Source organism: Periplaneta americana, chromosome 5 (assembly GCF_040183065.1).
Source record: "Periplaneta americana isolate PAMFEO1 chromosome 5, P.americana_PAMFEO1_priV1, whole genome shotgun sequence".
NCBI lineage: Eukaryota > Metazoa > Arthropoda > Insecta > Blattodea > Blattidae > Periplaneta > Periplaneta americana.
The window spans coordinates 57,596,991-57,622,901 of NC_091121.1; the positions used below are offsets into that span (position 1 = coordinate 57,596,991).

The 25,911-nt window shown below is 36.5% G+C and overlaps 1 protein-coding gene across 1 annotated transcript; it reads left to right on the forward strand.

The window, feature by feature from the left end:
* The first annotated feature begins 1,057 nt into the window (after positions 1 to 1,057).
* Positions 1,058 to 25,606, forward strand: LOC138700487 (protein takeout-like). The gene is made up of 6 exons (XM_069827093.1): positions 1,058 to 1,187; positions 4,035 to 4,127; positions 7,653 to 7,800; positions 13,299 to 13,432; positions 17,687 to 17,836; positions 23,902 to 25,606. Exons 1-6 carry the CDS (start codon positions 1,127 to 1,129, stop codon positions 24,060 to 24,062), a joined length of 747 nt encoding a protein of 248 aa, XP_069683194.1. The 5' UTR covers positions 1,058 to 1,126; the 3' UTR covers positions 24,063 to 25,606.
* The last annotated feature ends 305 nt before the right edge of the window (positions 25,607 to 25,911 follow it).

Below are 25,911 nucleotides of genomic sequence, written 5' to 3' on the forward strand. Positions count from 1 at the left end.
AATGTATTTTAATTAAACACGTTGAAAAGAAAACTATTAATATTTCAGCATAAAGAATTATAAGAATACTTATTCATACAATCTTAAACTCAAAGTTTTTAGTACATAATGATATACATAATTCAGTATTCCAAAAAGGATAACGAATCAGGCATAACCTCGTATTTTCCCGATAATAATTTTGTCTTGCACTTTGTGTGTACAATTCTGGAAAAAACCAGATGACTGGAAGATCTCGCTACATTACAACCTCATGGTACTCCACCCTGAAGGCAGGTAAACTTCGTCTGGATTTCCGAAAGCATCGAAAAGTTGAAAACTAAAGGACTTTCACTCAAGGATGATACCATTTGGGGCGAAAAAATGAATTCAGTGCTGTCCGTGGAACTGCAGGTCAGCAAGTAGTGAGAGAAATTGGAATTACGCCAGTTTATTTACTATTAGGCAGATCTTCATCGAAAAAACTCGGAGCCTTCCAGAAGACATTTCTGTTAGCCACATCCAGTTCTTTAAATATGCACTCGTAACCTAGTGGGATGTCCCGAGTTCGTTTTCGCTGTAAAAGAACATAATGCCCAATAGCTAACAGAACTTAGTTTCTGAAAATATGGATAATAGCTTGTGGTACATTGTGCTACATGCCTCGTTTAACTTTAGAATCTCACTGAAAACTAAATCACGAATATGTCATATAAATGTGTAATTTGTATGAAATTAATCACTTTACTTGTCTATTTAAAATAAAACTATTTTTATAAACGGTAATTTTCAACTCCCTGTGAAATTGTGATATTACTTACTTAATATATTTTAAGGCTTTCTGTTACGTATTTATCTACATATTTCTAGGATCAATATTACGTAAAACTCCGGACTCTAAGAAAACTCATAAAGCAAAACATATATTGAAGTACTCAACAGATATATTGAATAAGTACTAGTTAAACCTGTTGTAATTCCATATATGTTCGCTAAAATATGGAATTGCTTAAAACTTGCGAAACAATTTTATTAATTCACTAGGAGTGCTTTGAAATCATAGCCAAGAGAAGGACAAGGAATTCTTTTCCTACAAATGTAGACAGAGGCTGGGTGCTGGTGGCTTTCTGTACAGTACAGCACCACCATGAGGCTGATCTTGCTAGCTGTGATACTACACCTCGCCCACGCGGAGATTTCCCAACTACGTAAGTCTTACGTTACATTGTCTTCAATCTCACGTTCTGAATATTCTATTTCATCTATCTCGTAGTTAGCAAGTGTGTTCATTTCCTATATTAAAGTCATTTTTTACACTGCGTGCTGATGTTAAAGTTCATTTCTCAAAATTTGATTTTACTTCTTAGATTTCTGTACCGGTACTCTAATTGAAGTCACACAGTAACAAATTTTTTAAAGGTGTTTTACAGACAGATTCCTCTAAATTGGAATATTATCATCATCCAATCATCGACTACTACTGGGAATATAGAAGTAGTTACTATTTGTTTGCTGAAGTTAATGAAACTTGATTTATGTCTCATCAAGTTCAGTTATGTATTTAGACACAAACTGGTTGCAACTTAGGTAGTTTGTAAGTTGGATTGTGTTCTAAATTATTAATAAGAGGTTAATTGTAAGGTGTTTCTTTCAGTTAGTTATTTAACGCCGCTATATCAACTCGTAGATCATTTAGTTTCTATAGGAGTATTGGAGATAACGATATGGTATTTTGCCATGATGAGCCCGAGGAATAGTCATAGATTATCTGAAATTTTACTGAGGGTTGGAAAAAATCTCGGGAAAAACCAAAGCATGTAATCAGCCGAATCGGAAATGGAACCCACGACCGAGCGCAGCAATACCTGGCAATACCTAAGTCGTCTAGTTGAACCTGTTCACCAATATAAAAAGGAATTGAAAGTTTCGTTGCTTCTATTATTAAATATTCAAACAGTGGCGTATACTGGTTAAAGGGTTTGGGCTACCGCTGACCCTATTATTACACAAAATATTTCGAACAATTACTTTAATTTTAATTACTATGGTAAAACTAATAATACAAAATTAGTACATTATGTTATATTATAAACTTTTTCTTTTGTAATTTCCATGGGCTACCGCCGGTAGCCCCGGTAGCCCGCAAAATACGCCCCTGAATTCAAATGAATAGGATATGGAAACAATATCATCCGCATGTGATCATTTCTCGTGTTTAAGCGACTTCGATTTCATTTTCAAGTCGGCATTCCCCCCCACCCCATTGTAATGTGATCTTGAAAAATCTTCAAACATTGCATTCTGTAGTAAAGAAATAGACAAGTTTAAAAATGACATGCAACACATGACGAAAAATGTTGATCACCTGTGGACTAAAATGAGAGACATCTCTTCATCTAACTGCTCACGTACCAAACGAATTCGAATTGACTGCATGGTAGGACAAGGAAAAAATGCTCATACAGACGGCTATGAGCTAAGATCATCGATACAGAATGCCAGAATGTTTCCGAAAGATTTTCTGAGAACCCGAAACTTTTCCTTTTTTAGTCTTCTCGATGCAAAATATGTTTCTGAATATAAAATATCAATCCCCGAAAAAGCTTTTAAATGTCTCATAGAGAATTACGGAATGTTCTGTCACAAGTGACCTTGTGGTAATTGATTCAGATACAGGTGTTGAAAGACAGTGTACATGACTTACATCATTGCAAGTGTACTTCAGAAATGACCTCTATTTTTCCTCAAGCAACCAAGCTTCGTGAGTAGATCCAAATTACATCGGCAACCAGTGCAGCAAGTGAACCAACATCTTCCGCTTTAAAGAGAATAAAAAACTCTTTGAGAACCTCCCAGAACCACGTCAAATTATCATGTCTGGATTTAATCAACATTGACAAATCCCTGCTAGTCAAATTACAGTCCACACAGAGCTTTGAGGATAATTTTTTAGGCGTACTGTATTCACAAAGAAAGATCGAAGAATTGAACTGCATTATAAACGATAGGGTAAGACTGTTAGCAGAGTAAGCCTATAACATTTATTAATTTAATATATATGATTCGTAATTCGTAATAATTATTGTAACATTATATTCTTACTATTAATTATTTTTAAGAATAATTATTACTAACACCCTTGGGCTGATTCCCCCGTTTCGGAAGTCACGCTACGACTCTGCTAAACCAAATGTTTATGGGCAAATGTTTGTAAGCTATGTCTCTTTTTCGTTTTGGTTGAGAACTTGTCACCAAAGTTTGAACAAGTAGCCTATTTCTGTTACACCCTGCATACCTACTTTAATTACAATTCGACCTGTAATAGGTGTGGAGTGGGTATTACAGGCCTATTACAAGTATAATTCAGCCACCCCCGTGGCTTAGTCGGCTAAGGCAGTTGTCTGCCAATCCGAAAATGCGCTCGGGCGCGTGTTTGATTCCCGCTTCAGCTGATTACCTGGTTGGATTTTTCCAAGGATTTCACGAACCATGAGGCAAATGTCCGGTAATCTATGATGAATCCTAGGCCCTATCTCGCTAAATACCATATCCTATCACCAATCCCATCTGCGCTAAATAATCTCGTAGTTGAAACCGCGTCGTTAAATAACCAAGTATAAAAATAGGCTATAACTCAAATTAAAGTCATTCAGGCCTATAATTTTAAAGAGTATGTAATAAATAAAAATAAATATTGGAAATAAAGAAGCAAAAAGAGCAATTTGTACACTTTGTACAATTTATGTTAACAAAAGACATATTTCCATGAAACCTTTCTGAACCAAGGTACCACTGTCAGTTTTGTATTCAAATCTCTTCCAATGTCTCTGCTTTGATTTACAATTCTGCCTTGCCTCCATTTTCCTACAACTGGTTAATTTCCCGATTAGATGATGGGTCGTCATCGCTCAATTCTTCATGGTAAATCAGAGAATTTTTACACGGATCGAAGTTTATGATAGAGTGAATTCCTTCACCGCAAGACAGCTTTCTGACATATCGACATTAGGTAGACCTATATGAGGAATAACAACATTACTTGTGTTCTATTACAGCCTCATACTTCAAAGTCTGCTCACGCTTTGACCCAAACTTCAACGAATGTGGGCTGAAAAGCGGCAGAGAAATAATTCCGTACCTCGTCAAAGGTAAGTAAATAACAAATCATAGGTTATACAATACAAATCACACCGCGTCGGCATGAAGATTTTATTCGTCTTCTCGGTCCATGTACAGTACAAAGTGATTCACGAATATAATGCAATACTCCTGGAACTGATTTGTGCACTGTTATTTACAAGCAATGTGAATTATTTACAGTTACTTACCTACTCACTTATGTCTTTAAGACAAACCGGAGGCTCATTGTCACCATCACGTATGTCCGCCATCGGTCCCTATCCTGAGCAAGATAAGTCCAGTCTCTACCATTATATTCCGCCTCCCTCAAATCCATTTTAATATTATCCTCTCATCTACGTCACGACCTCCGCAAAGGTCTTTTTCCCTCCGGCCTCCCAACTAACACTCTATATTAATTGCTGGATGAGCAAATACGCGCTACTTTTCTCATCTTAAAAGTCCGGATTTAATGTTCCTAATTATGTCAGGTGAAGAATACAATGCGTGCACTTCTGCGTTGTGAAAAAAAATATTTACAGTACAGTATAATTCTAAACGCTCAAAAATTTAGGATGTGAATTCTAAAGTCATTTTGAGTCGAAAAGTTCGTATGAATATATGTCCGTTTTCGAACGGTTACGGAGATATGGCTCTTTGATTTCATGAAAACGTCTAGGATTCCATTGTACTAACTCGCATTTAGAGACAGATAACGGACAAATTTAAAGTTTACATTCACGTATGCATACATACTTAATATTCTAGACGTCGGGGTCGATGTTTTCGCATATTTTCAAAGGTACCTCCTTCTGTTTCAATGCATTGTTGCGCTCGGGCGTGAATCGCGCTCATCGCTCGGGAGAGTTGCATGTAGCTGTTCTTTATGCCGCATCAAAAATACTGTCGATTAGCGCCTCTCTCGTTTCCCCCTTCCTCTGCAATACCAAGTCTTTCATCCAACCCCATAGACAGTAAGTACTCTTCGATATGGTACCCTTCTGTTCGGAAAGTGACGTTCATATTCAGCGATGGCGTATTCTGTAGTCGAAAATTTATAAGGCATCTTGAAAAACACAACTTAACACTTTCGATAACTGTATCTGTATAACTACCGTACTGTAGGTAGCTGACTGGACTGCTTTGAATTGATGATAGTGTAGGCTATTTGTGTTATCTACGGGTTCTGTGTCATTACATCAGACAAGGGCAGGCGATAGTACATTTGTAATGCCCCACCACCCGGTTTCTTCCTCTTATCTACATCGTTCACAATGCAGTTTCCAATGTTACATCATTCATTGCGACCTTGACCTTGTCTCACGCCTCGTCTCACGTCAGCAGCATATGGTAACGTCTGATTCACACTGGGGCGAGACGTTTTACAAAAAAAAATCCATTTAGCTCCGCCATCGTTCGAAAATGGACCTATGTTCATATGAACTTTTTCCTTCAAAATGGCCTAAGATATCGTATTCTAAATTTTTAACTTTCCTCGTGAATCACCCTGTGTGTATATATACATATATAATAAAACTGTAGGCTGAATTTTCCTGATAACTTTCGATTTTACAAAAATAAATTAGTGTTAATATGTATAATGAACTTTCCTGAGACCGAAAATCGCATTTTTCATATTTTTCTTTGTATGCCTGTATTTTTGTTACCTTCATTCATTCATTCATTCATTTAGTGTTCTGCCCAATGGCAGATCTTTCACTGCAAACCCAGCTTTCTCCTGTCTTTCCTAATTCCTGCCTTCCTGTTTGTTTCTTCACATGATCCATATATCTTAATGTCATCTATCATCTGATATCTTCTTCTACCCCGAACTCTTCTCCCGTTCACCATTCCTTCCAGTGCATCCTTCAGTAGGCAGCTTCTTCTCAGCCAGTGACCCAACTAATTTATCTTCTTCTTCCTGATCAGTTTCAGCATCATTCTTTCTTCACCCACTCTTTCCAACACAGCTTCATTTATTATTCTGTCTGTCTACTTCACACGTTCCATTCTTCTCCATATCCACATTTCAAATGCTTCTATTCGCTTCTCTTCATTTCGTCGTTATGTCCATGTTTCTGCCCTATACAATGCCACACTCCATACAAAGCAATTTTCTCTTAAATCCAATGCACGGGTCTTTTGACTGTAAGTTCTGTATAAAATAAGTCCTAGTTTGTAGGTTTCACACCCTCATCTACGATTACATCCAAGCACTCTCCAAAAGAAAACACACAAACAAAACATATTATATAATATATCCTAACCTAACACACAAACAAGCATAAAAGTGTATTACAACAAACAATTTAGAAAATAGTACTCTGCATTATACACGATAAGGCTAGATTGTTAGCGGAGTATTACTTTTAATTAATGAAACATCTACGGTTCTTAATTACTGATATCAAATTACATTCTTATCTATGAATTTAACAATAATTATTACTAAATTAAACTTGCTTGCTTCCCTTTCTTCGGAAACCACGCTACGCCACTGATACATCTAAACAATAGTAAGACGTCTTGTGTTCAGTACTCGTCGCTGAAAGAAAATATACAACAAGAATTTCGAACATTTCACTCGAATATGAAACTAGGATGGTAAAAGTTCTCCTGAATTTCTACATGACTTAGTAAATAAATAATTCCCAATCTCTAAACAACTTAAATTTCAATAATAGTACATTATGCAACGAGCCTATAATGATAGAAATTAAGACGCGAGGATGTTTATGAAACGAGCGCAAGCGAGATTCATAATTTCCATACGAGCGTCTTAATTACCATTATAGGCAAGTTTCATACGACTTTTTATGCTCGACCATATTTCTAACATGAAATTATTCATAAGTATTCATTTTATTATGTGACTGGGGAGCGAACTGACCTAGTACAATCTCGTAAATTGTGAGATGTGCGCAGACGCGAAAGTATTGATTTTTTCCGGGCAACGAATGTCGACGACCTTGATATAACCTAGACAGTAAACTTGACATAACCTTGAAATTGAATTCGACATTGAAAAACGAGATGACAAATTGAATTTATTTGAATATTATTTACAATTAACGCTAATTATTATAGTAACAGAACATAACCTTCTGCGAAGTATTGGATTTCCAGCCTCCGTGACGTTTCCCTCGTTGTCTTTCGATTGCATATCCGAGAATAATCGAAAACCTGAACTTCAATGAATAGGTGTACTTTAATGACATGCATTAAAAGACTGCTACCAGGTGTATAATTACTACATTTCGGCATGGTCGAGCATAAAAGTTATAATGAATGTGAAAACTTTATCTCTACCTATGTGCTCTATATTAAAGACTGTAAATAAGTGGAAACTTATAAAATTACCTATCAATCCAGGGTACATATCGCTGTATAAAGAAAGTAAACCACCACGAATCAAATTTTCGTTATCAGAGCTATCGAGAACGTATTTTTTATGTAACAAATTTCTTGCTTCATCACAATGCATGTCGGTTGATAGAGAAATTATGTTCTGCGTTCACCCAGATGTAGTGACGTATGTATATATTTTTTTTCAGGTGAAAGATTATTCAACTCACCCCCACTCGACCCCTTGGAGATCAAAGAAATAAAACTGTCGCATGGACAGGGACGAGGACAACTGAATCTCACTATGAGAGACGTGAAGCTGCTCGGGCTGAAGGATGCGTACCTGCAGAACTACTCGTGAGTCACAGTGACAAATTATAACTAGGATCCATAAGTTCATGTCCTAAAAGACTAATAAATATGCATGCAAATATGCCCATAAAAATCGCACAAATTTTGCCAAAGAAAGTGCATTAATAAATTTTAAAAAATTAATTCCTGTAACAGTATTAATGAACGTAAACTTACATTATTCTTTGGAGGTAGAAGCAGAGGTTATTCAGAAGTCTAAAATCAGCAAAGGATTCACAATCAACAAATAGCTAAGATTTTTCATTGGCAAACTGCGTTTGTTGTCCCTCAAAATACGTGTTTAAACGGGGCGTAAGGAGTATAAGTGCCATTATTTTAACTGATGTTTATTCATGTCATAAGGAAGAAAAAATGTCCTTACAATTTTCTTCTAAGTGCAATATTTAACTAATTATTAAAGTTTACAATATTAGACGTTTGAAAACGTTGCTGGATGGGGTAGAAGAGGTTTACAAGTACACGGTACAGCTCAAGCGGATACAGTCATATCGGTAAAAACAGATGCTCTGTTCTAATGCAGGGGCGGACCAGACAACTGTTGTTTACATAAAATGAGCACAAATACAAACTTTCAATCTCATTAATAAATCATGATAGTAAATTTCCATTTTATTTAACAATATTGCTCCATTTTATATCGTGCGTTAAAAAAAGAAACAAACGACTTAAATAAACTTTTCAAAGATGAGCAAAACAGGTGGGTGGGGGGGGGGAATTTTATATGTATGTGAAGAGACGGCGCTAGGAAAACTATTCGAGCCCCCTCTAAAAAAATGACCTCAATCAATTTATTGTACAGCACAGTGAAAACCCAGAAAAACTAAATTTCTATTATGCCACTGTTTTTTGGATGAGGGCAATAATACCTAACTTATCTTCTGTGAAAAAATATGGGTGAGTTTTCTATCAAGCCTAGGAACATAAGGAGAAGGGTCTCTAAATTAAAAACTCATAAATCAGTAGGACCTTATGCTATCGCCGGAGACATGTTAGAATTCGGAGGGGAAGCCATGATTCCCTATCTTTGAAATATCAATAAACAATGGTACTGCCCGCGAGATTGGAAAGATGCAATAGTGTGCCAATTTATGTCAGGGTCTTGCTCAGAGACAAAAGAATTACAGAGCAGCCAGCCTCGCCTCTGTGGTTTGCAAACAGCTGGAACACTTGATTTCAGCATATCTAAGGCAGCATTGGAATGATTAAAATTGGTTACATAAGTGTCAGCATGGATTTCGGGGAGGCTACTCATATGAGAGTCATTTAGTGGCTGTATATCAGGATTTAGCAGACGGAATTGGTGAAGAATGGGTGGAGAGGAGAAAAATTTTCTCCGGCACGGGGACTCGAACCCGGGTTTTCAGCTCTATGTGCTGACGCTTTATCCACTAAGCCACACCGGATTCCAGTTCCGATGCCGGACTGAATCCTCTCAGTTTAAGTTCCACATCTCAGTTTCCTTTTAGCGGCCAGCCCTCATGTACTGTGTGACAGTGGCACAATGTCCGACACACTATGTGCAGAAGTAAACTAATCACGAGTGACTAAGCGCCCGGGATCCGACGGAATGAGCGCCGTCTTAAATCACTATTTACGCATATCATATTATTGTGATGTACCGAAGTACATATGATATTTACGTGCATTACCATATGCTGAAGGATGGGTAGGGCGGAGTAATGCAGAATTCCTACACGGAAATATCACATGTACTTCGGTACATCACAATAATATATTATGCCTATTAGAGTTGGGAAAACTGTTATTTTTAAGAAACAGTTTCGACTGTAACTGTTTCCTGAACGAAGCTGTTCCAAAATAACAGTTTCAAAGAAACAGTTTCATAAGAATATGTTTACAACATCAGTGCCAACTGTTCCACGTTTTCCAACTGTTTCAACTTCTCCTCTGCTTCAGGAACATGTTTCAAAGCCCTTGAATCGTCTTTAAATCAGCTGTTCAGTGTATTATGACGACGAAAGTCATTTTTAGTAGGCTACTGTTAAAGAGTACAGTAAATAACTACAATTCAAAATGAATCGATTTGAGTATAAATAACGCATATAACCCTAGGAGAGTTTAATAACGATGACATTAGCCAATGATATTTTTCGCGGTATATTAATAATTAACACTATGTTAGGGTACCATGAACATATTCTCCATCAACGGACAGCTAATAATTAGGAGATTTATTAGGGAATTTGATTCGTACAATTAAATTGCGCGATCCTACATAGGCTACTGTTGCACGAAGGCCGTGTGGAATATGGATAATATTATATGAAGAGTCCACTGCAAGAATGATGGATGTCATTTGGAATACATTTTGCAGGAGAAGCAATTGAAAGTTTGAAATGCTTAGCGCTCATAGCTTAACTGAGATTTTCCGATCATTACTGGACAATGACTATCATTGTTAATGCCATATAACTCTCTATGTACAATCTATATGTCTTAAGCTATGCATTGACAGTCTTGATTTATTTTCGACAAGAAAGTGACATCCATCATTCTTGCAGTGGACTCTTCATATCTATTTTCGATTGGAGGTCAATGATAGCGCTTTACGTGGTCATTGCAGACAACAAAGAAGAGGAACCTCTTGGAAGTATGTGGAACGTTGAAGTGATCACTGGAGCAGTGTAATCCTCTTTGGAATAGTTGAAATAGGTTATATCACGAAACTGTTTCTTATCGAAACAGTTTCAATTGTGAAACAGTTTCAAATAAACTGTTTCAGCTATTTTTTACCCATCTCTAACCTACTAATTTGAGAAAAAATGCGTAAATAATCACTTAGTGATTTAAGATGGCGCTCATGCCGTCGGATCCCGACCACTTAGTTACTCGTGATTAGTGCACTTCTGCACATAGTGTGTTGGGCATTGTGCCACTGTCACACAGTAGACTACATGAGGGCTGGCCACTGAAGGGAAACTAAGAGGTGGAACTTAAACTCAGAGGATTCGATTCGGCATCGGAACTGGAATTCGGTGTGGCTTAGTGGATAACGCGTCAGCACGTAGAGCTGAAAACCTGGGTTCGAGTCCCGGTGCCGGAGAGAATTTTTCTCCGCTCCACTCGTCCTTCATCATATGGTAATGCAGAATTCCTGTACGGAAATATCATACGTACTTAGGTACATCACAATAATAATAAAACGGAATAGATTCAAATAGCCAAGTAGATGCAGAGATGCAGAGTACTCCACTGGATCAAAGAATTTTTAACTTGCACTCAGAGGGTATGGGTGAGGGAAGAATTATCGAGCCCAATAGAAATTACTTCCGGAGTCCCACAGAGAGTGAATTGGGGCCCCTTCTATTCCTGGCTTTTGCAAATAATCTGCCAGCTAACATCTTGTCCAGAGTTCGCCTATTCGCGGATGATTGTGTCGTATACAGGGAAATAAAAAGTTATGAAGATACTACTCTTCTTCAGAATGGCCTCAACAGAATAAACGATTGGGCAATGACCAACAAAATGAAAATAAATTATCTGAAGAGCAAAGCAGTCAGCTTTACAACAAAAAGAAATAAAATAATCGCGTCGTATACTTTAGGGGTGAAACCATTCCGGAAGTTAACAAATGGAATAACTTTTAGCAGCGATGTCGGCTAGAGGGAACACGTGACTGACACAGCGGGCAAAGCATGGAGGGCGTTACACTTTATGATGAGAGTACTAAGAAAAGGCTCTGATAAATCCAAAGAGATTGCATATAAGCAGACAGCGCATTAGTGTTCCCAAACGTACAGTGGATTCAGTAGTTTCTCCTTGTACATCTATTACGTCACGTGAATGCATAAATAGGATAGAATTGCAAGCAGTTACCATAGACTATGAATCATAGTACAATACAGGCGCCCCATCGTCAATGTTACAAAGTAACGAACTACATTGTAATCTGATTCTAATACTGAATAAGTTGCATTTTCATTCAGACTTTTGTGTCTCAATTATTTTAAATTATTTTAATTTATCAATCTATGTTATACTGTATTTCATTTTCATGTTTTTTTTTTAATATTATGTAATATTCCTGACGCGTGAAACAAACACTTAAAAGATGTACTCTATAAGAACCCTGATTATTTTCAAATGAGTAACATCAATAATTAGATGAAATGAGATCATTAAAGAAATGATCTAATGGTTTATAAATATGCCTCTGTAATGTCATGTGACATAGAAAGAACATTATATCAGTTTAAAGCAATTTTATATGACGTCGTAAAATATTTGCATTTCATAACCTAAAAATGTGTGTTCGTTCACTGCAACGGGATAGGTTTTGATAAATGAATTGTGCCGTTCAGAGCAGATGTGGTGTTAGTCAAAAATGGGTCATGAGGGTTAAAGTAAACATTCTGTAAAATACAACGCAAAGTAGCAAATAATATTCAATTTATTTCAACTATTAGTAGTCAGTGGATAGTAAGAAGGGCATATTAATTGCTACTTTGCGCTGTATTTTACAGAATTTTTACTTTAAACCTCATTACCCAATTTTGACTTACACCACTTTTGCTCTGAACGGCTCAATTATTTGTATATAAGGGGGTCAGAAGCAAACAGGTATAAGTGCACTTCTGTTAATTTTGAGAAAATATGATTGAAAATGTTTAAGCTTTCGTAAACACAGTGATGTTTTGATTTTAAATTGTAATGTGTGATGTCGAAGATATTGGTGGATTGTAGCCAGGGATAGAGACAAATGGCGAAGAATCCTGAAAGAAGCCGAGGTTCGACCCGGGCTGTAGTGCTACTGACGATGATGATGATGATGATGATGATGATGATGATATATCCCTTTGCCACTATATTTTTATGTTTTAGCTTATCTCGGATGCACTTAACTCACATTTTTAGAAATGTCACTTGTACCCATTTACTTCTGACAAGATGTTTTCCTACATTTAAATTCACGACATCACTGATTTACTATGTCATAACCTCGAAGTTACGGTAAGTTTATGTTCACGATGGATTTGAAATTGAGCCATAGGCTGCTCTTTTTTCAGGTGGTTAATTACAGGTCTCTGCTCCACGCACTCCATTTTCACACAACTCAACACTCCCCATTCGAAGAACTACCATGACGCAGCGAGAACAGGTTCAGACTTGATTCTTGTACTGTACAGGCTGACTAGTGACATATCAGATATTTTAATACTGTAAATTATGAATTTTAGATCGATTAGAAATGGATTATGAGTGGAGTATAGGAATCAACCATCGTGCACTCTGCTTACACTCAGTCTTAAATAATGTGCAAGAGATTGAATACTCGCTGCATTCCAGACTGTAAAGCAGATTTGAAAACAGTAGGCCTGCCATGTAATCACACGCTGCAAAGATATTCATAGATTATTAGATGTTAATTTGAAACCCTAGTCAAATTCACTCCTTCACGGATTCCCTCCCACCCCCAAGATGTAAGTGTATACAATTCGACATTCAAAGAAATATCATTTCAGACATGACTTCAATACGAGCCATACTACATTCCTGCTTACCGTACCTCAAATTAAGGTGTTGAGTACGTACAACGCATCAGGACACATCCTTATGCTGCCAATAGAAGGAACGGGAAACATGAACATCACTCTGGGTAAGAGACTTGCACATAGATTACATAAGGCCAGTCACAAATGAAGTTCTTGTTCCACAGCATATACAGGGTGTTTCCGAGATGGTGTTACAAACTTTCAGGGATGATGGCGAAGGGCACATGTATCAATTTGAGATTAGGAACCATGGTCCGGAAATGACTGAGTCGAAAGTTATAAGCAAAAATAGTTGTGTGGAAATGGAATTGTAATTTGGCACCACGTGCCCTCCTTCTCTTAACATTTGGAACGGCCGTGGAAAGATGGTATCGCCCGGATGTCTCCTACGTGGGTACTTGCCCGATGCAATCTGTGAGCTTATCTACTGTTCCCATTGGCTCATTCGTATTCGAAAATTAGGTCTGCTTATTCCGCTCTCCTGTACTCCTCCCTTTCACTAGGACTGATCGACTGGACACTTCAACTTGTACACATACACTGCTGTCTACAGACGTGCATATCAGGACCGACCAGTCCGTTACACATTACGCTATTTGCATTGCTTTAGTGTAGTTTCCTGTCCCCATCCCTCAGACAGCGCATTGAATGGAAAACTGTAAGTAGACAACGTAAACGTCAGATGACTAGAGTAGGTGTAAGATGTACAGATAAATACACATAAATAAGGTGTACAGAGGAATAAAATTATTTCATTTCCACACAACTACTTTTGCTTGTAAATTTCGACTCGGTCATTTCCGGACCAGGGTTCCTTACCTCAAATTGATACACGAGCCCTTCGCCATCATCCCTGAAAGTTTGTAACACCACCTCGGAAACACCCTGTATATAATCTACAGTGCAATCGAAAAATCTCTCCGCAGTGCTTGTGTAGCCGAGAATCCACTAGACAGAGAATTCAAGTGGCAGCACTGGCCGCTAAACATATGGTGGACTGGGAGTGTGATGTCAAACGGAATGAATGGGGAAGTACCAAATTTCTACATGGTTATATTCTAGGGTTTCTAGAACTAACAGAGCTGCGGAGGGAGTTTTCGATCGCATTGTACATACGTATGTCTTATGTTCAGTTCTCGTCGCTGATCAACGGTGACAGAGGTATAAACACTTAGGCTATTCACAAATATATCAACCATTACTGAGATTATTTTCCGAGAGACGAGTAATAAAATTTTGTGGGGGCTTTTTTACACTATACAATTAGTGTGATATTTCACAATACGAACCTCAAGGAAAAAAAAAAAAACAAACTCTGTTTTAACTTTGAACTAAATTCAAAGACAAAAAAAATACTGAAGTACCAAGGTGCTTCACATTACAGAATATTGATAGCTGAAAGAGATACTACAAAAAAGACTACTTGGGCACTTTTTGAAAATGACTGTTTCAATATCTCTGATACTAAAAAAAAAAAAAACACCTTTAACAATGGCGGGCACTTCACTTTTGTCACTCACCCATATGAATCCAGTTGTGTAGACCAATCTACCTACATAGTCGTTACCCAAGGTGCGCCGTAAGAGGTTAGTCTACGCTACACCCGCGATGAGATGAGATTATGGAGAATTGTTGGGATGCCAAGGGGGAACCGGAGATCCCGGACAAAATATCAGAGTTACCTGGACCACGGGCTTGCCCAATACAAGTTTTAAACAGGGGTTAATCAGAGGATTGAACCCGGGTCCACAGGATTATAATTTGAGCACTCTACCCACAATACCACCGCGGTTGTATAATTGTAGATTCCTCCAGAACTATTGGACAGATTCTGTTAATCAGTTTGCGAGTAAATTGGTCTGAGAATGATGTTAATGCAACTAATTATTTTTAACTTACTGTAAAATTATTAAAGCAATTAATACACTATGGCGAATTAATGAAACTAAGATACAATCATTTTTCATTACTATGCTTCTTATCTAAATTTGGCTGCTGCAACACGTCATATACAGATAATGTAGAAAATATTTATCTACAAAGGCTTGCCTCAGATATATATATATATATATATATATATATATATATATATATATATATATATATATATATATATACATACACACACACACACCATTCGTCAGGAGCGGCTGTACAATAAGAATTGCACAGCTGCAGACTGCAGAACCGCCATTTACATGGATCTGTAAAATGTAAAACGTGCTTTTATGTAATCTAGTTCATTGTTTCATTTTTTATTTCCAATTCATTCTTCTTCGATTCGAGATTTTACTATCTGTAGGAGCCTTGAACTGCTCGAGAATTTTATCTGTAGTGTACTTTTCGGATCTGTAATCGGCAGTTCCTGGAGCTCAACGTAGGGTAGTCGGTAGCAGAAAACCTGTTTCCTTCACCCTCCCATGAGACTGCATTAGAGCTGCAACCGAAGCAGCTCTCTCCGAATATACAGAAGAACCGCCAACACCCTCATCTCTTTAAGACCTGCGTTAGGAGAACACATAGGCTTCTGGATTTACTGTATATCATTACAGTTCCAGTGTGTTAAGTACTGTGGGTTGAGTGAGATGATTAGTCAGTGTGTGTAAGGAAATATTTTATTTTAAAATGAATGAAATGAAAACCTAAACGACCAACCCTTTTCTAAATTAAAAGAGAAATTGCAGCTCAATGTCTTATACTGTAATTCCGACTGCCGGTATGGGTGTAGGCTAGAAAAGTAGGCGTAACGAAATTCGGAGGAGTTAAAAGCGTTCGAACAGGAAGTTTCTGATGGTTGTTCATTCCGGTATCAACATGTGGAGCATATCTCCACTACGTGTAGTTGTGCCGGGTGGGAGAGGTGTAGCGCACGGATGAGTAGGGCACGCGAATGGTTGGAGTACAATTTCGGGTGCAGAGTCAACTTCGAGAAGGCGCTGTAATTACACGCTTTATCCGATTTAGATGCAATAAACAGCATAATTTTGCTAAATACACTATTTTTCATGTAGAACTGCCAACCTTTGTAACCGCGGGCCGCTAGTGCAATCCTTTGTAAATTGACCGGTGTTGATTCCACAAACTAGCAGAGTGCGTCAATCCCCCTTCACGAATTCTTTTATCCTCTCAATGCCCCACGCTTCGTAATCGCCTATGATGTCTTGCATACAACGACAGTGGCAACATGAGCGGTTAGCTGGGATATGAAAACAATATCTCTTTGTTCTTCTTGCAATTTCCTCAAACGCAGTACTGAGGTTTTACTGTGGAAGCGAGGTAACGAAATCTTATTGCTATTTCAACAATATTAGTGACTGTCAACCATATGAAGGGTACACGGGAATAACGATCAAGGTCCATTTTAGAAAGTTTCGAGAAAAACGAATTTTGAAGTTTAAGCATTTAATACTTTGTTATGTGTTTATTTAATAGAAATCGACGTATTGGACTGTCAAGAACGATGATTTCTTATTACTAGCTAGACCACATGATAGTACTTCCTTTCCACTATAAGATAACATTATTAACTCAATTTCGATGTTTGATGGACCTAGATCGTTTTTCCCGTGTACCCTTCATATGGTTTCAACTAACACTGACATCAGTACTGCTCCACCTATAATAATAACAGATATAAAAAGTTCATTAATTCGAAAGATTTTTTATTAATTCTGTTGTTTATGTACTTAAAAATTGGCATTGTAAACACAGAAGGCAATGAAATGTAAAACAGACATTTATAGGCACTAATACGCCTTTCATTTAGTAAATGTTGACCTGAAATTGATTTTTTTCACATGTTTTATGATCAAAAGGAAAGACACCGGTAGAGGATAGACATTATAGATAATGCCTCCAGCTCAGTGATCACTGATATATTCTTGCAGAAAGATTGTTTTTATGAATAAAGGGGATTCCGTAATGGCTTAATTTATTAAATTTACAATTTCAATATATACATATATATATATATATATATATATATATGGAATAGAAACCCACCCACATATATATGGAATAGAAACCCACCCACATATATATATATATATATATATCTCCTGAAGTGTTTTTTCGTGAGAAATGATCCCAATACATTACAAATTTTAACTTTAAAATAGCTGAAGAGAAAGGATTCACAAAATCATAACTATTGGCATAACATAATATTATATCGATTTTCAATCGGCCTGGATGTTTCGAGGTTAGTCCTCCGATTCTGAGCTTATCATTTAAGAACATACATTGTACTAGAACAACTACTGCTTTTAGTGCTAAACATAGTTTTTTTAGTTCTCTAAAGGAGTGCATATTTAAAAAAAATATTTATACATAAGATACGTACTTTTTTCATCCGACAGTCGATACAAAATGCAAGATCCGATATCACTTCTCGAGTCAGAAGATTAATGGAGTAGACCATTTACTGTTGTCTGCAGCGAAAGTTCACCTGGACCCAAAGAGGATGTACATCCACCTTGACAACCTCTTCAACGGCGACAAGCGTTTCGGTAAGACAAACTTTCCTTCACTGCAAATTCTCTCTTGTCAATTATGCATTTTGAAATAGGGTGAATAACAGTAACACAAACATCATCCACAGTCAATAGAAGTACGGAGTTAGATACTACAGAGGCAGTAGTGTAATGCATTTCATGTTCTGCTATTCTTTCACCACTGGTAAAAACCCGGTGGAGGCCGTAGCATTTGTAGAAGTTTACAAATCTTGTTTTCACCTGGAATTGAACCCAGGACATTTCAGTCCTCACTGGATAATCTCGACTGATGCTGCTCTTGCTGTGAATATCCTTCCTAGCATGACTCACAACTCACTTTCTGTTTTTCTCGTCCAGCAGCACTGCTCCCGGTTGTGCATCGTTAATTCAGCCATGTATTAGAGTATATTTTATAAATCAAGTTTCCTTTCACACTTTTATTATCTTTTCTATGACGTCTGTTTTCTTTCCTCACAATTCCGAAAAAATAACTTATTTTCCCAGCAACTATTGATGCATATGAAAAAGTACTGTGATGTTGTAAAACATACGTTCACATTAGAACAGTGAATACTTTTTCATCGGCCTGATATAAAAAAGTGAGTTTTGGTCTACTCCCCTATCTCTTCATCCATCCATGTGCAGTGAATCTTTCTGAAGTAAAGGCAAAATTTTGTACATTCTCGAACCAATTCAATGGAGAATTAAATATAGCAATTTTAGCGCAAAATAACTCATGAGAAAGATATAATCCAAATTGGCTTTCATGGTGGAGCTCAAAATTTTCTGTCCTTCATAAAAACACGCAATAAGTGCAACAGTATATTGATTTCAGCACAAATATTCATCCACCTTTAATGAAAATAACACAAGATGGAGATATCCTCAACCTCAGGTATTTACTTATCCATAACAAGATTTTATCCTCCTCTGTATAATAATTTTTATCAAACTGAGTTTCGAAACGAAAATTTCAGACAGAATTATTAGAGCTCACATGTACCTACACGACTATATTTGTAAAATATTACTACTCGCAGGTACGTACACTAATCAGTCTGTAAAATATCAGGTATCACAGGTTCCTACAGAAATATATATGTTCACGAATTAGTCTATAAAATATTAGAGCACACAGGTACCTATAGGAATAAATCTGTAAAGCATTAGGGCTTACACATACCTATACAAATCACTAGAGCTTACACATCCCTACACGAATCAATCTGTAAAATATTAAGGTTCGAAGATATCTACACGAATAAATAGATAAAGTATTAGTACTCACACACACATACAGGAATCAACATGTAAAATGTTAGAGCTCACAGGTATCTACACGAATAAATCTTTAAAGTATTAAGCTTCAAGTACCTAGACGAATTAATTTGTAATCACGAATCAATCTGTAAAGCAATAGGCCTCATATGTACGAACATGAATCAATGTATAAAATATTAGGGCTAGAAGATACTTACACAAATCAATTTGTAAAATATTAGGGCTAACAGATAGCTACACATATCAATATATAACGTATTAGGATTTATAAATATCTGCAGAATCAATCTGTAAAGTTTTATGGCTCATAGGTACCAACACGAATATGTAAAATATTAAGGTTAGTAGGTATCTACACACATTGTATTCTTCACCTGACATAATATATTAAATCGAGACGTTTGAGATGGGCAGGGCATGTTGGACGTATGGGCGAATCCAAAAATGCATATAGAATGTTAGTTGGGAGGCCGGAGGGGAAAAAGACCTTTAGGGATACAGAGACGTAGATGGGAAGTTAATATAAAACTTTTTAAAGCCTCTATTATGAGTGCAACTTTCTCCAATATTTGGGAAAAAAACCTATGTACATCCCCTTCCCAAAGTCAAAACTCCATCAGTACCTCGCGATTACGATCCTCTCAGCATTTTACCTACCCTGTCGAAGGCACTGGAACGAATCATTCACAAGCAACTTTCTGATTATCTGAACGAGAACAATCTTCTGAATCCTTATCAATCTGGCTTCCGTGCAGACCATAGTACTGCTACTGCCATTGTCAAAGTAACTGAAGACATTCTTCAAGCAATGGACAATAGTAAGGTAACAGTGATGACCTTGCGAATGCATTCGGTTCTGTGAACATAAATTTGCTCGTCCGCAAACTCAGAGCCCTGCATCTCTCTGACAACTCGGTTACCTGGTTCTCCTCCTATCTTTATGACCGCCAGCAGTGTGCAATTTTCAATAACCAATATTCAACATGACGACCAGTAAAGGCGGGAGTATCCCAGGGATCCGTATTGGGGCCTCTTCCATTTTCAGTATACAAAAATGGCATCTGATACTCTAAAACACAGTAAATACATGCTCTATGGTGATGATGCCGTCATATAAGCACACACGCGACATGAAACTCTAAATGACACAATAGACCAATTTAGCAGTGACTTGAACTCAATATCAGCATGGTCTACAAAATTCGACTCAACTTTAAATCCAAATAAGTCGCAGGCAATTCTAATCGGGCAACAACGGCTCGTACGCATTTCAAAATCCGTTATTATAAATTCTGTAAAATTAAATCAAGCTATAACCTCATTCAGTTCCTATGTTAAATATCTAGGTGTGTACATGGATGAGGGCCTCAAGTGGAATTTCCAAGTCACAGACATGCAAGACCGTCTGCCTCATCCTACATTCATTAAATCGCCTGAAAAAGTTCCTACCTTTTCAATTCAAAAGAATTCTCATACATACCAGTACATTGGCGCTGCCACATTTTGACTATTGCGACATTCTACTAACAGATTTAACTTCTAACTTAGCCCAAGTTTCATTTGCAATATCCGCAAATACGACCACATTACACTTTCCCTTAAGATTACAGGACCGAAGATATATCTATTCACTAATTTTCCTATATCGCATCATCAATACTTCTTCGCCTAACTATCTCTCGCTGCGTTTTAATTTCTTGTCCTCTTATCACAGCCTGGGTACTCGTTCTAAAATGACTCTTTATTATCTATGCCTTGTCATAAAACAGCCCACTATTTTTCCTCTTTCACAGTATCAGCAATTCGTTTCTGGAATTCCCTACCCAGCTCCCTCAGGAATTGTCGAACGATATTGCAATTTAAAAAGTAAATTGTTTAAACATGTGACCAGTACTAACTCCAAGCTTCAGATTTAATTTTCCCGTTCCTTTATGCTATCATGATTGTTGTATGCACTTTTATCATTGAAATTATTAATATACATTATAATACTACAAATTGTTAGTACATATTTCACTCATTTTTCTGAAAATGTCTTCTTTCTTTCTCATTCATGTTCAATTCTCCTTTGTGTGTATGTGTGTATATATGTAATTTTCCTCATTGTTATAATTTACATTTGAATTTGTGATATTGCATCACTTACCGCTTGCATATTCATTGAGTGTAACTTCTAGCCTTATATTTTTTGTAATTATTACTTAGTATGTTTGCATTATTTTACTCAACTTGTGCTTGTATGACTATATAAAATTTTTATCACTGTTCTTGAAATATTAGTATGTAATCATTAACTTCTATTACTGCAAACTGTATCAGCTTCTCTTGTTTCTGGCAAAGTAGAAGAGAAGGCCTGATGGCCTTAACATCGCCAGAATAAATAAATATTATTATTATTATTATTATTATTATTATTATTATTATTATACGAATCAATCTCTAAAATATTAGAGGTAGCAACTACGAATCAATCTGCAATATAAATTAAACCTCGGAGATACCTTATTCGAATCAATCTGTAAAATATTAGGGCCTACGCCTATCAAAGATTAACACGGATCAATATTCAATGTATATTCAACTTCGCAGCTACCTATGAAGGTTGTTTAAAAACTTCAGAGCCTGACATAGAAATTAAACCAGAATTATTCTGAAACAATCATTTCTTAAAATAATCCCACTTGAGACATACACACTTGGTCCACCGGTGCCACAATGCTGCTGTACTCTCCTTGTAAACGGACTCCTTGAAGTCTTCTGCTGCTGCAATAACATCTTCAATATGACGAACTTTCTCCCCAGTTACATGAGTTTCGAGCTTTCGGAAAATAAAAAATCCAACGGTGCGACATTTGATGAGTAGGAGTGTACGGCTACAATTTTAACCGTATTTCATGTGGGTGAGTATTCGTGATTGTAGACATGTGAGCAGATGATTTGTCGTAAAGCAACAACACTTTCTTCTAGGCCATACAAGACCTCTCCTCCCGAATTTTCCCTTTCAGTTGCTGCAGGAGATTTGAATAGTATTCTCCGATTATTATTCTTTCCCTTAATTACCTCCTTAGAATCCCATGATTTTTCCAGCCAATTGAACTGCTTTCAATTGAATTGCAATTGAATTTGCTTTATTTGGAGGTGGACAAACAATGTGCTTTCATTGCTTCGATGTCTGCTTTGTCTTAGGTATGTTGTAGAGGATCCAGGTTTGAATAGTGACCACAAACCGAGACAAAATAATTGGACGTAATTTTATAGAACCGAGCCATAAAATCTCTCGAAATTTGATATCGGACATACTTTTGTTCCGGTGCTAACAAACTTAGAACCTTCCTTACAGTGGGAGACCTTCGACATGCCTTAGACATTGACTAAGATGTAGCACACCCGTTCAATTTAGATACGTATAACCTCGCTAATTTCCCGTACTTTTAGTCAACCGTCATTCAACGTCATATCGTGGTCTTTTTCTACTATTTCTTCACTCGTTGCTGTTACTGGACATCCACAATGGGAGTCGTTTTCCACACTCTCTCGATCATGTTTATATGGTGCAGCCCATCTTTTCACAGTGGACAACAGTAGAGCGGATCCCCCAGGTGTAGCAACCATGTCTGCTTTCATTTCTGTTGGACTAACTCCCTTTTTCATGAAAGATTTAATGACAACACGGAGCTCAGTCTTTTCATTTTTACCAATCTGTTCAGCACAATAATTTTGTGATTAAAATGGCAGCTAAAAATAGCGGCATTGTTGACAGGTTTTTAATGTCATCTATATGTCACGCCACGAACATTTAAAACACATCTTGTATATAAATCAATCTGTAAAATATTAGGATTAACATGTATTTATACTAATCCAACTGTTATATACATTAAACTTCGCAGGTATGAATCAATGTGTAAAATATTAGGGCTAACAAATATTTACACAAATAAATCTGTAATCCTCTATCTATTAAACGTCGCTTATACCTATATGAAATATATAACATTAACGTAACAGTATTGCTTGTATCCATCTGAAGTTTGATTAGTGTAATATGTAGCTAATCGGCGATGTATGCAAGGGAGGGGGAAATGAACTGGCCACTCTTCCCGATTATCTCCTGGCCTAGTTACCTCATAAGCGATGTCTTGTTGGTATCACTTTTGAAGTTCAGACCTGTCTTCGAACAGTTGACTAAACAATAACAACGTAACAATTGCCGTTAATGCACACTGACAAAATTAAAATAATTCATTTTTCTGTCAAAATTTTACTTCTCCTGACTGAAATCTGTCGAGATTAAATTTATGCAAAGAACAGAATACAATACTATTGGTCAAAATTCAAACTTAAGAAAGAAACTTTGCAAGACTGAAGTAATTCACATTTTGGAAAAAGAAAATACTAACATACCAAACAAACTGGATTGAATATCTAAACCCAACATCCAGATCAAGATTATGAAAATTAACAGTGGAATATTTTCCGAATATAACAAGGAACCAGGGCCCACCAATGATAAAATTGACGGATGAATAAGGCCAGAAGAAGTCAACCGTGTCCTATGTCCTCGAAAGCTGAATGATGATGATTTTACTTTTCTGTAGACACAAACGCAAAAATACCGCAATTATAAAGCCACATATCTATTAATTGTATCACAGTGCTATTAATATTTGCTGAGAGAATAAAACATTTCATTCTAGGCACCTTCTGTCACCTCATTATTGGGACTCACGATGGCTGTTATAGTCTCATAGCCTTTCATTTTCAAATACGTAAATGAGTTAAGGATTCATTGCTTACAGGTGACGAAATGAACGAACTTCTCAACAAGCACTGGAAGGAGGTGTTCTACGAGATCACGCCGCACATAGCTGCATCATTCTTAGAAATGTTTATAGGATTAGGAAATACTATTTCTAAAAAAATCCCTTACGATTTATTAGTTCCAGAAAAACTGTGCTAACTTCCTCAAAAAGATGTCCAATACAATCTCCATTTTATCTGATATTTCACTGATTAAACTGAAATAGGGTAAACAATGTGTTTACGGAGTAAGTGTATGCATGTTAAATTTCTCTTTTAATTTTAAAGTAACATGTTAACATCTGTTCCAGTTTCCAGTACACAGTACAAAGTAGTACACATTTCAACATTTCGAATATAATTTCTAATGTTATGTCCGCTAGCAATATATCAGGCAATGATAATTAAATATTTACTTGCTCCAAATATTTTTAAGTTTTGTTTTTCGGAGTATTTTCATAATGATCACAAGGAAAATCAAAGACTACATTGTCTTGCAGGAAGTAATGCTTTGTGTTAAGAGAGGAACTTCGACAGTCACTCATCATAACACGACTAACTATAATGTTTATTTGGTTCTATTGGACTACTGTATTATATGTCCGGACAGAATTTTCAAACTCAGCAGAATAAAAACTTTGGGCTATTTAAAAAAATATATAACCCAAATATAGTATCTACTCATTAAAATAAGCCCTGGGTCCTGCTTCCTAAAGCTAATAGTCTTGTAGTTCTAGTGTTTGACTTCTTACCTTGTCTAGTTTTACTGCACATTATTCAATTAACATTAACGAGGTTTACTGAAATTGGACAACTATCAGAAATACTAAAACACATATTAATGACTTCATTTTATACTCTAACACATATTATTGAAATCATTTTACTTATTTTTCATTGTTTGAAATTTGAAAACATATAGGCCTACACGGGTTTATATATTTCACGACAATTCATAATTTTATTTCACACTTCATGTAAATACCACCAGCAGTGGCTCATGTGCATGGGTGGACAACTCGTGCTCTCAAAGTGTGAACACAACCTCAGTGCAGGTAGAACGGACTCTGTACTGTAGTGTCTGTATACAAGTTTGCTCGCGTCTGCAATAAGTGGCGGCTCGTTTTAAGTGAAAAACAAAATGTAATTCCCAGATCATTTCCCTTTAGTGATGAGTCGAGAGAGAAATATTATTTTTATTAAGAAGGGAGGTAAAGCTTATATTATGTTATATTACACTTTCTTACGCATAGTTTATGTTACAAATAAACACAGTGAAGGTTTTAGTCTACATCTGCTTTAGAATAGCTAAAGGTAAAAATGGGATATCAACAAGATGAGACTGATATCAAATATCGTAAGCACGTTGTGCGTGCGAGTTGCAGAATTGCACGACATATGATCGACTAATTAAGACCATTTATGAATAAATTTGAAATGTGGCAGTATCATGTAGAACATAGACAACTTCACTTTCCTTGCCTATAAACAATCTTGAAAAGGGATAAGGAAATCTTCTTATCAAATATAAGACCCTACTTCAAGCCTTACAGCAGAATTCACTGGTAAGTTTGGAGAAACAATGACAATTGACAAGGAATCGAGATTTTTTGAAATCCTTTTGGCTTACAGCCGATAGAGGATCCTCAAAGTTTATAGCTTGAATTGATAAATGTACAGAATAATGTATAAATACTTGTAAATTCTCACGTTCTATGTTTCAAATAAGACATAATAAAATATTAACAAGTAGTATAATAATAAATAAGTGTTGCAACTATGTTTGTTGTATCTTGAAAAAGTTGTATTCAGTTTGTATTTCCAGTACTAAACTAATTCACAAAGCTAGGGAATAATATAATTTTCTTATGTGTGTTTAGGTACAGTCTGTCTAAAATTACTATAATTATTGTACCATGCGTCATTCTGAAATTCAAATCATGGAGTAGATATCACGATGATCTGCATGAGCCGCCAGAGCGCACCGTGGCTTTTGCAGCGAAACTACA

What these genes read in the sequence shown, in the direction of transcription:
- LOC138700487 (XM_069827093.1), top strand. Translation starts at nt 1,127, where the DNA reads ATGAGGCTGATCTTGCTAGCTGTGATACTACACCTCGCCCACGCGGAG. An exon ending in AAACATGAACATCACTCTGG is followed by an intron (nt 13,433 to 17,686) that starts GTAAGAGACTTG and finishes TTCATCCGACAG; the next exon opens with TCGATACAAAATGCAAGATC. An exon ending in CAACGGCGACAAGCGTTTCG is followed by an intron (nt 17,837 to 23,901) that starts GTAAGACAAACT and finishes CATTGCTTACAG; the next exon opens with GTGACGAAATGAACGAACTT.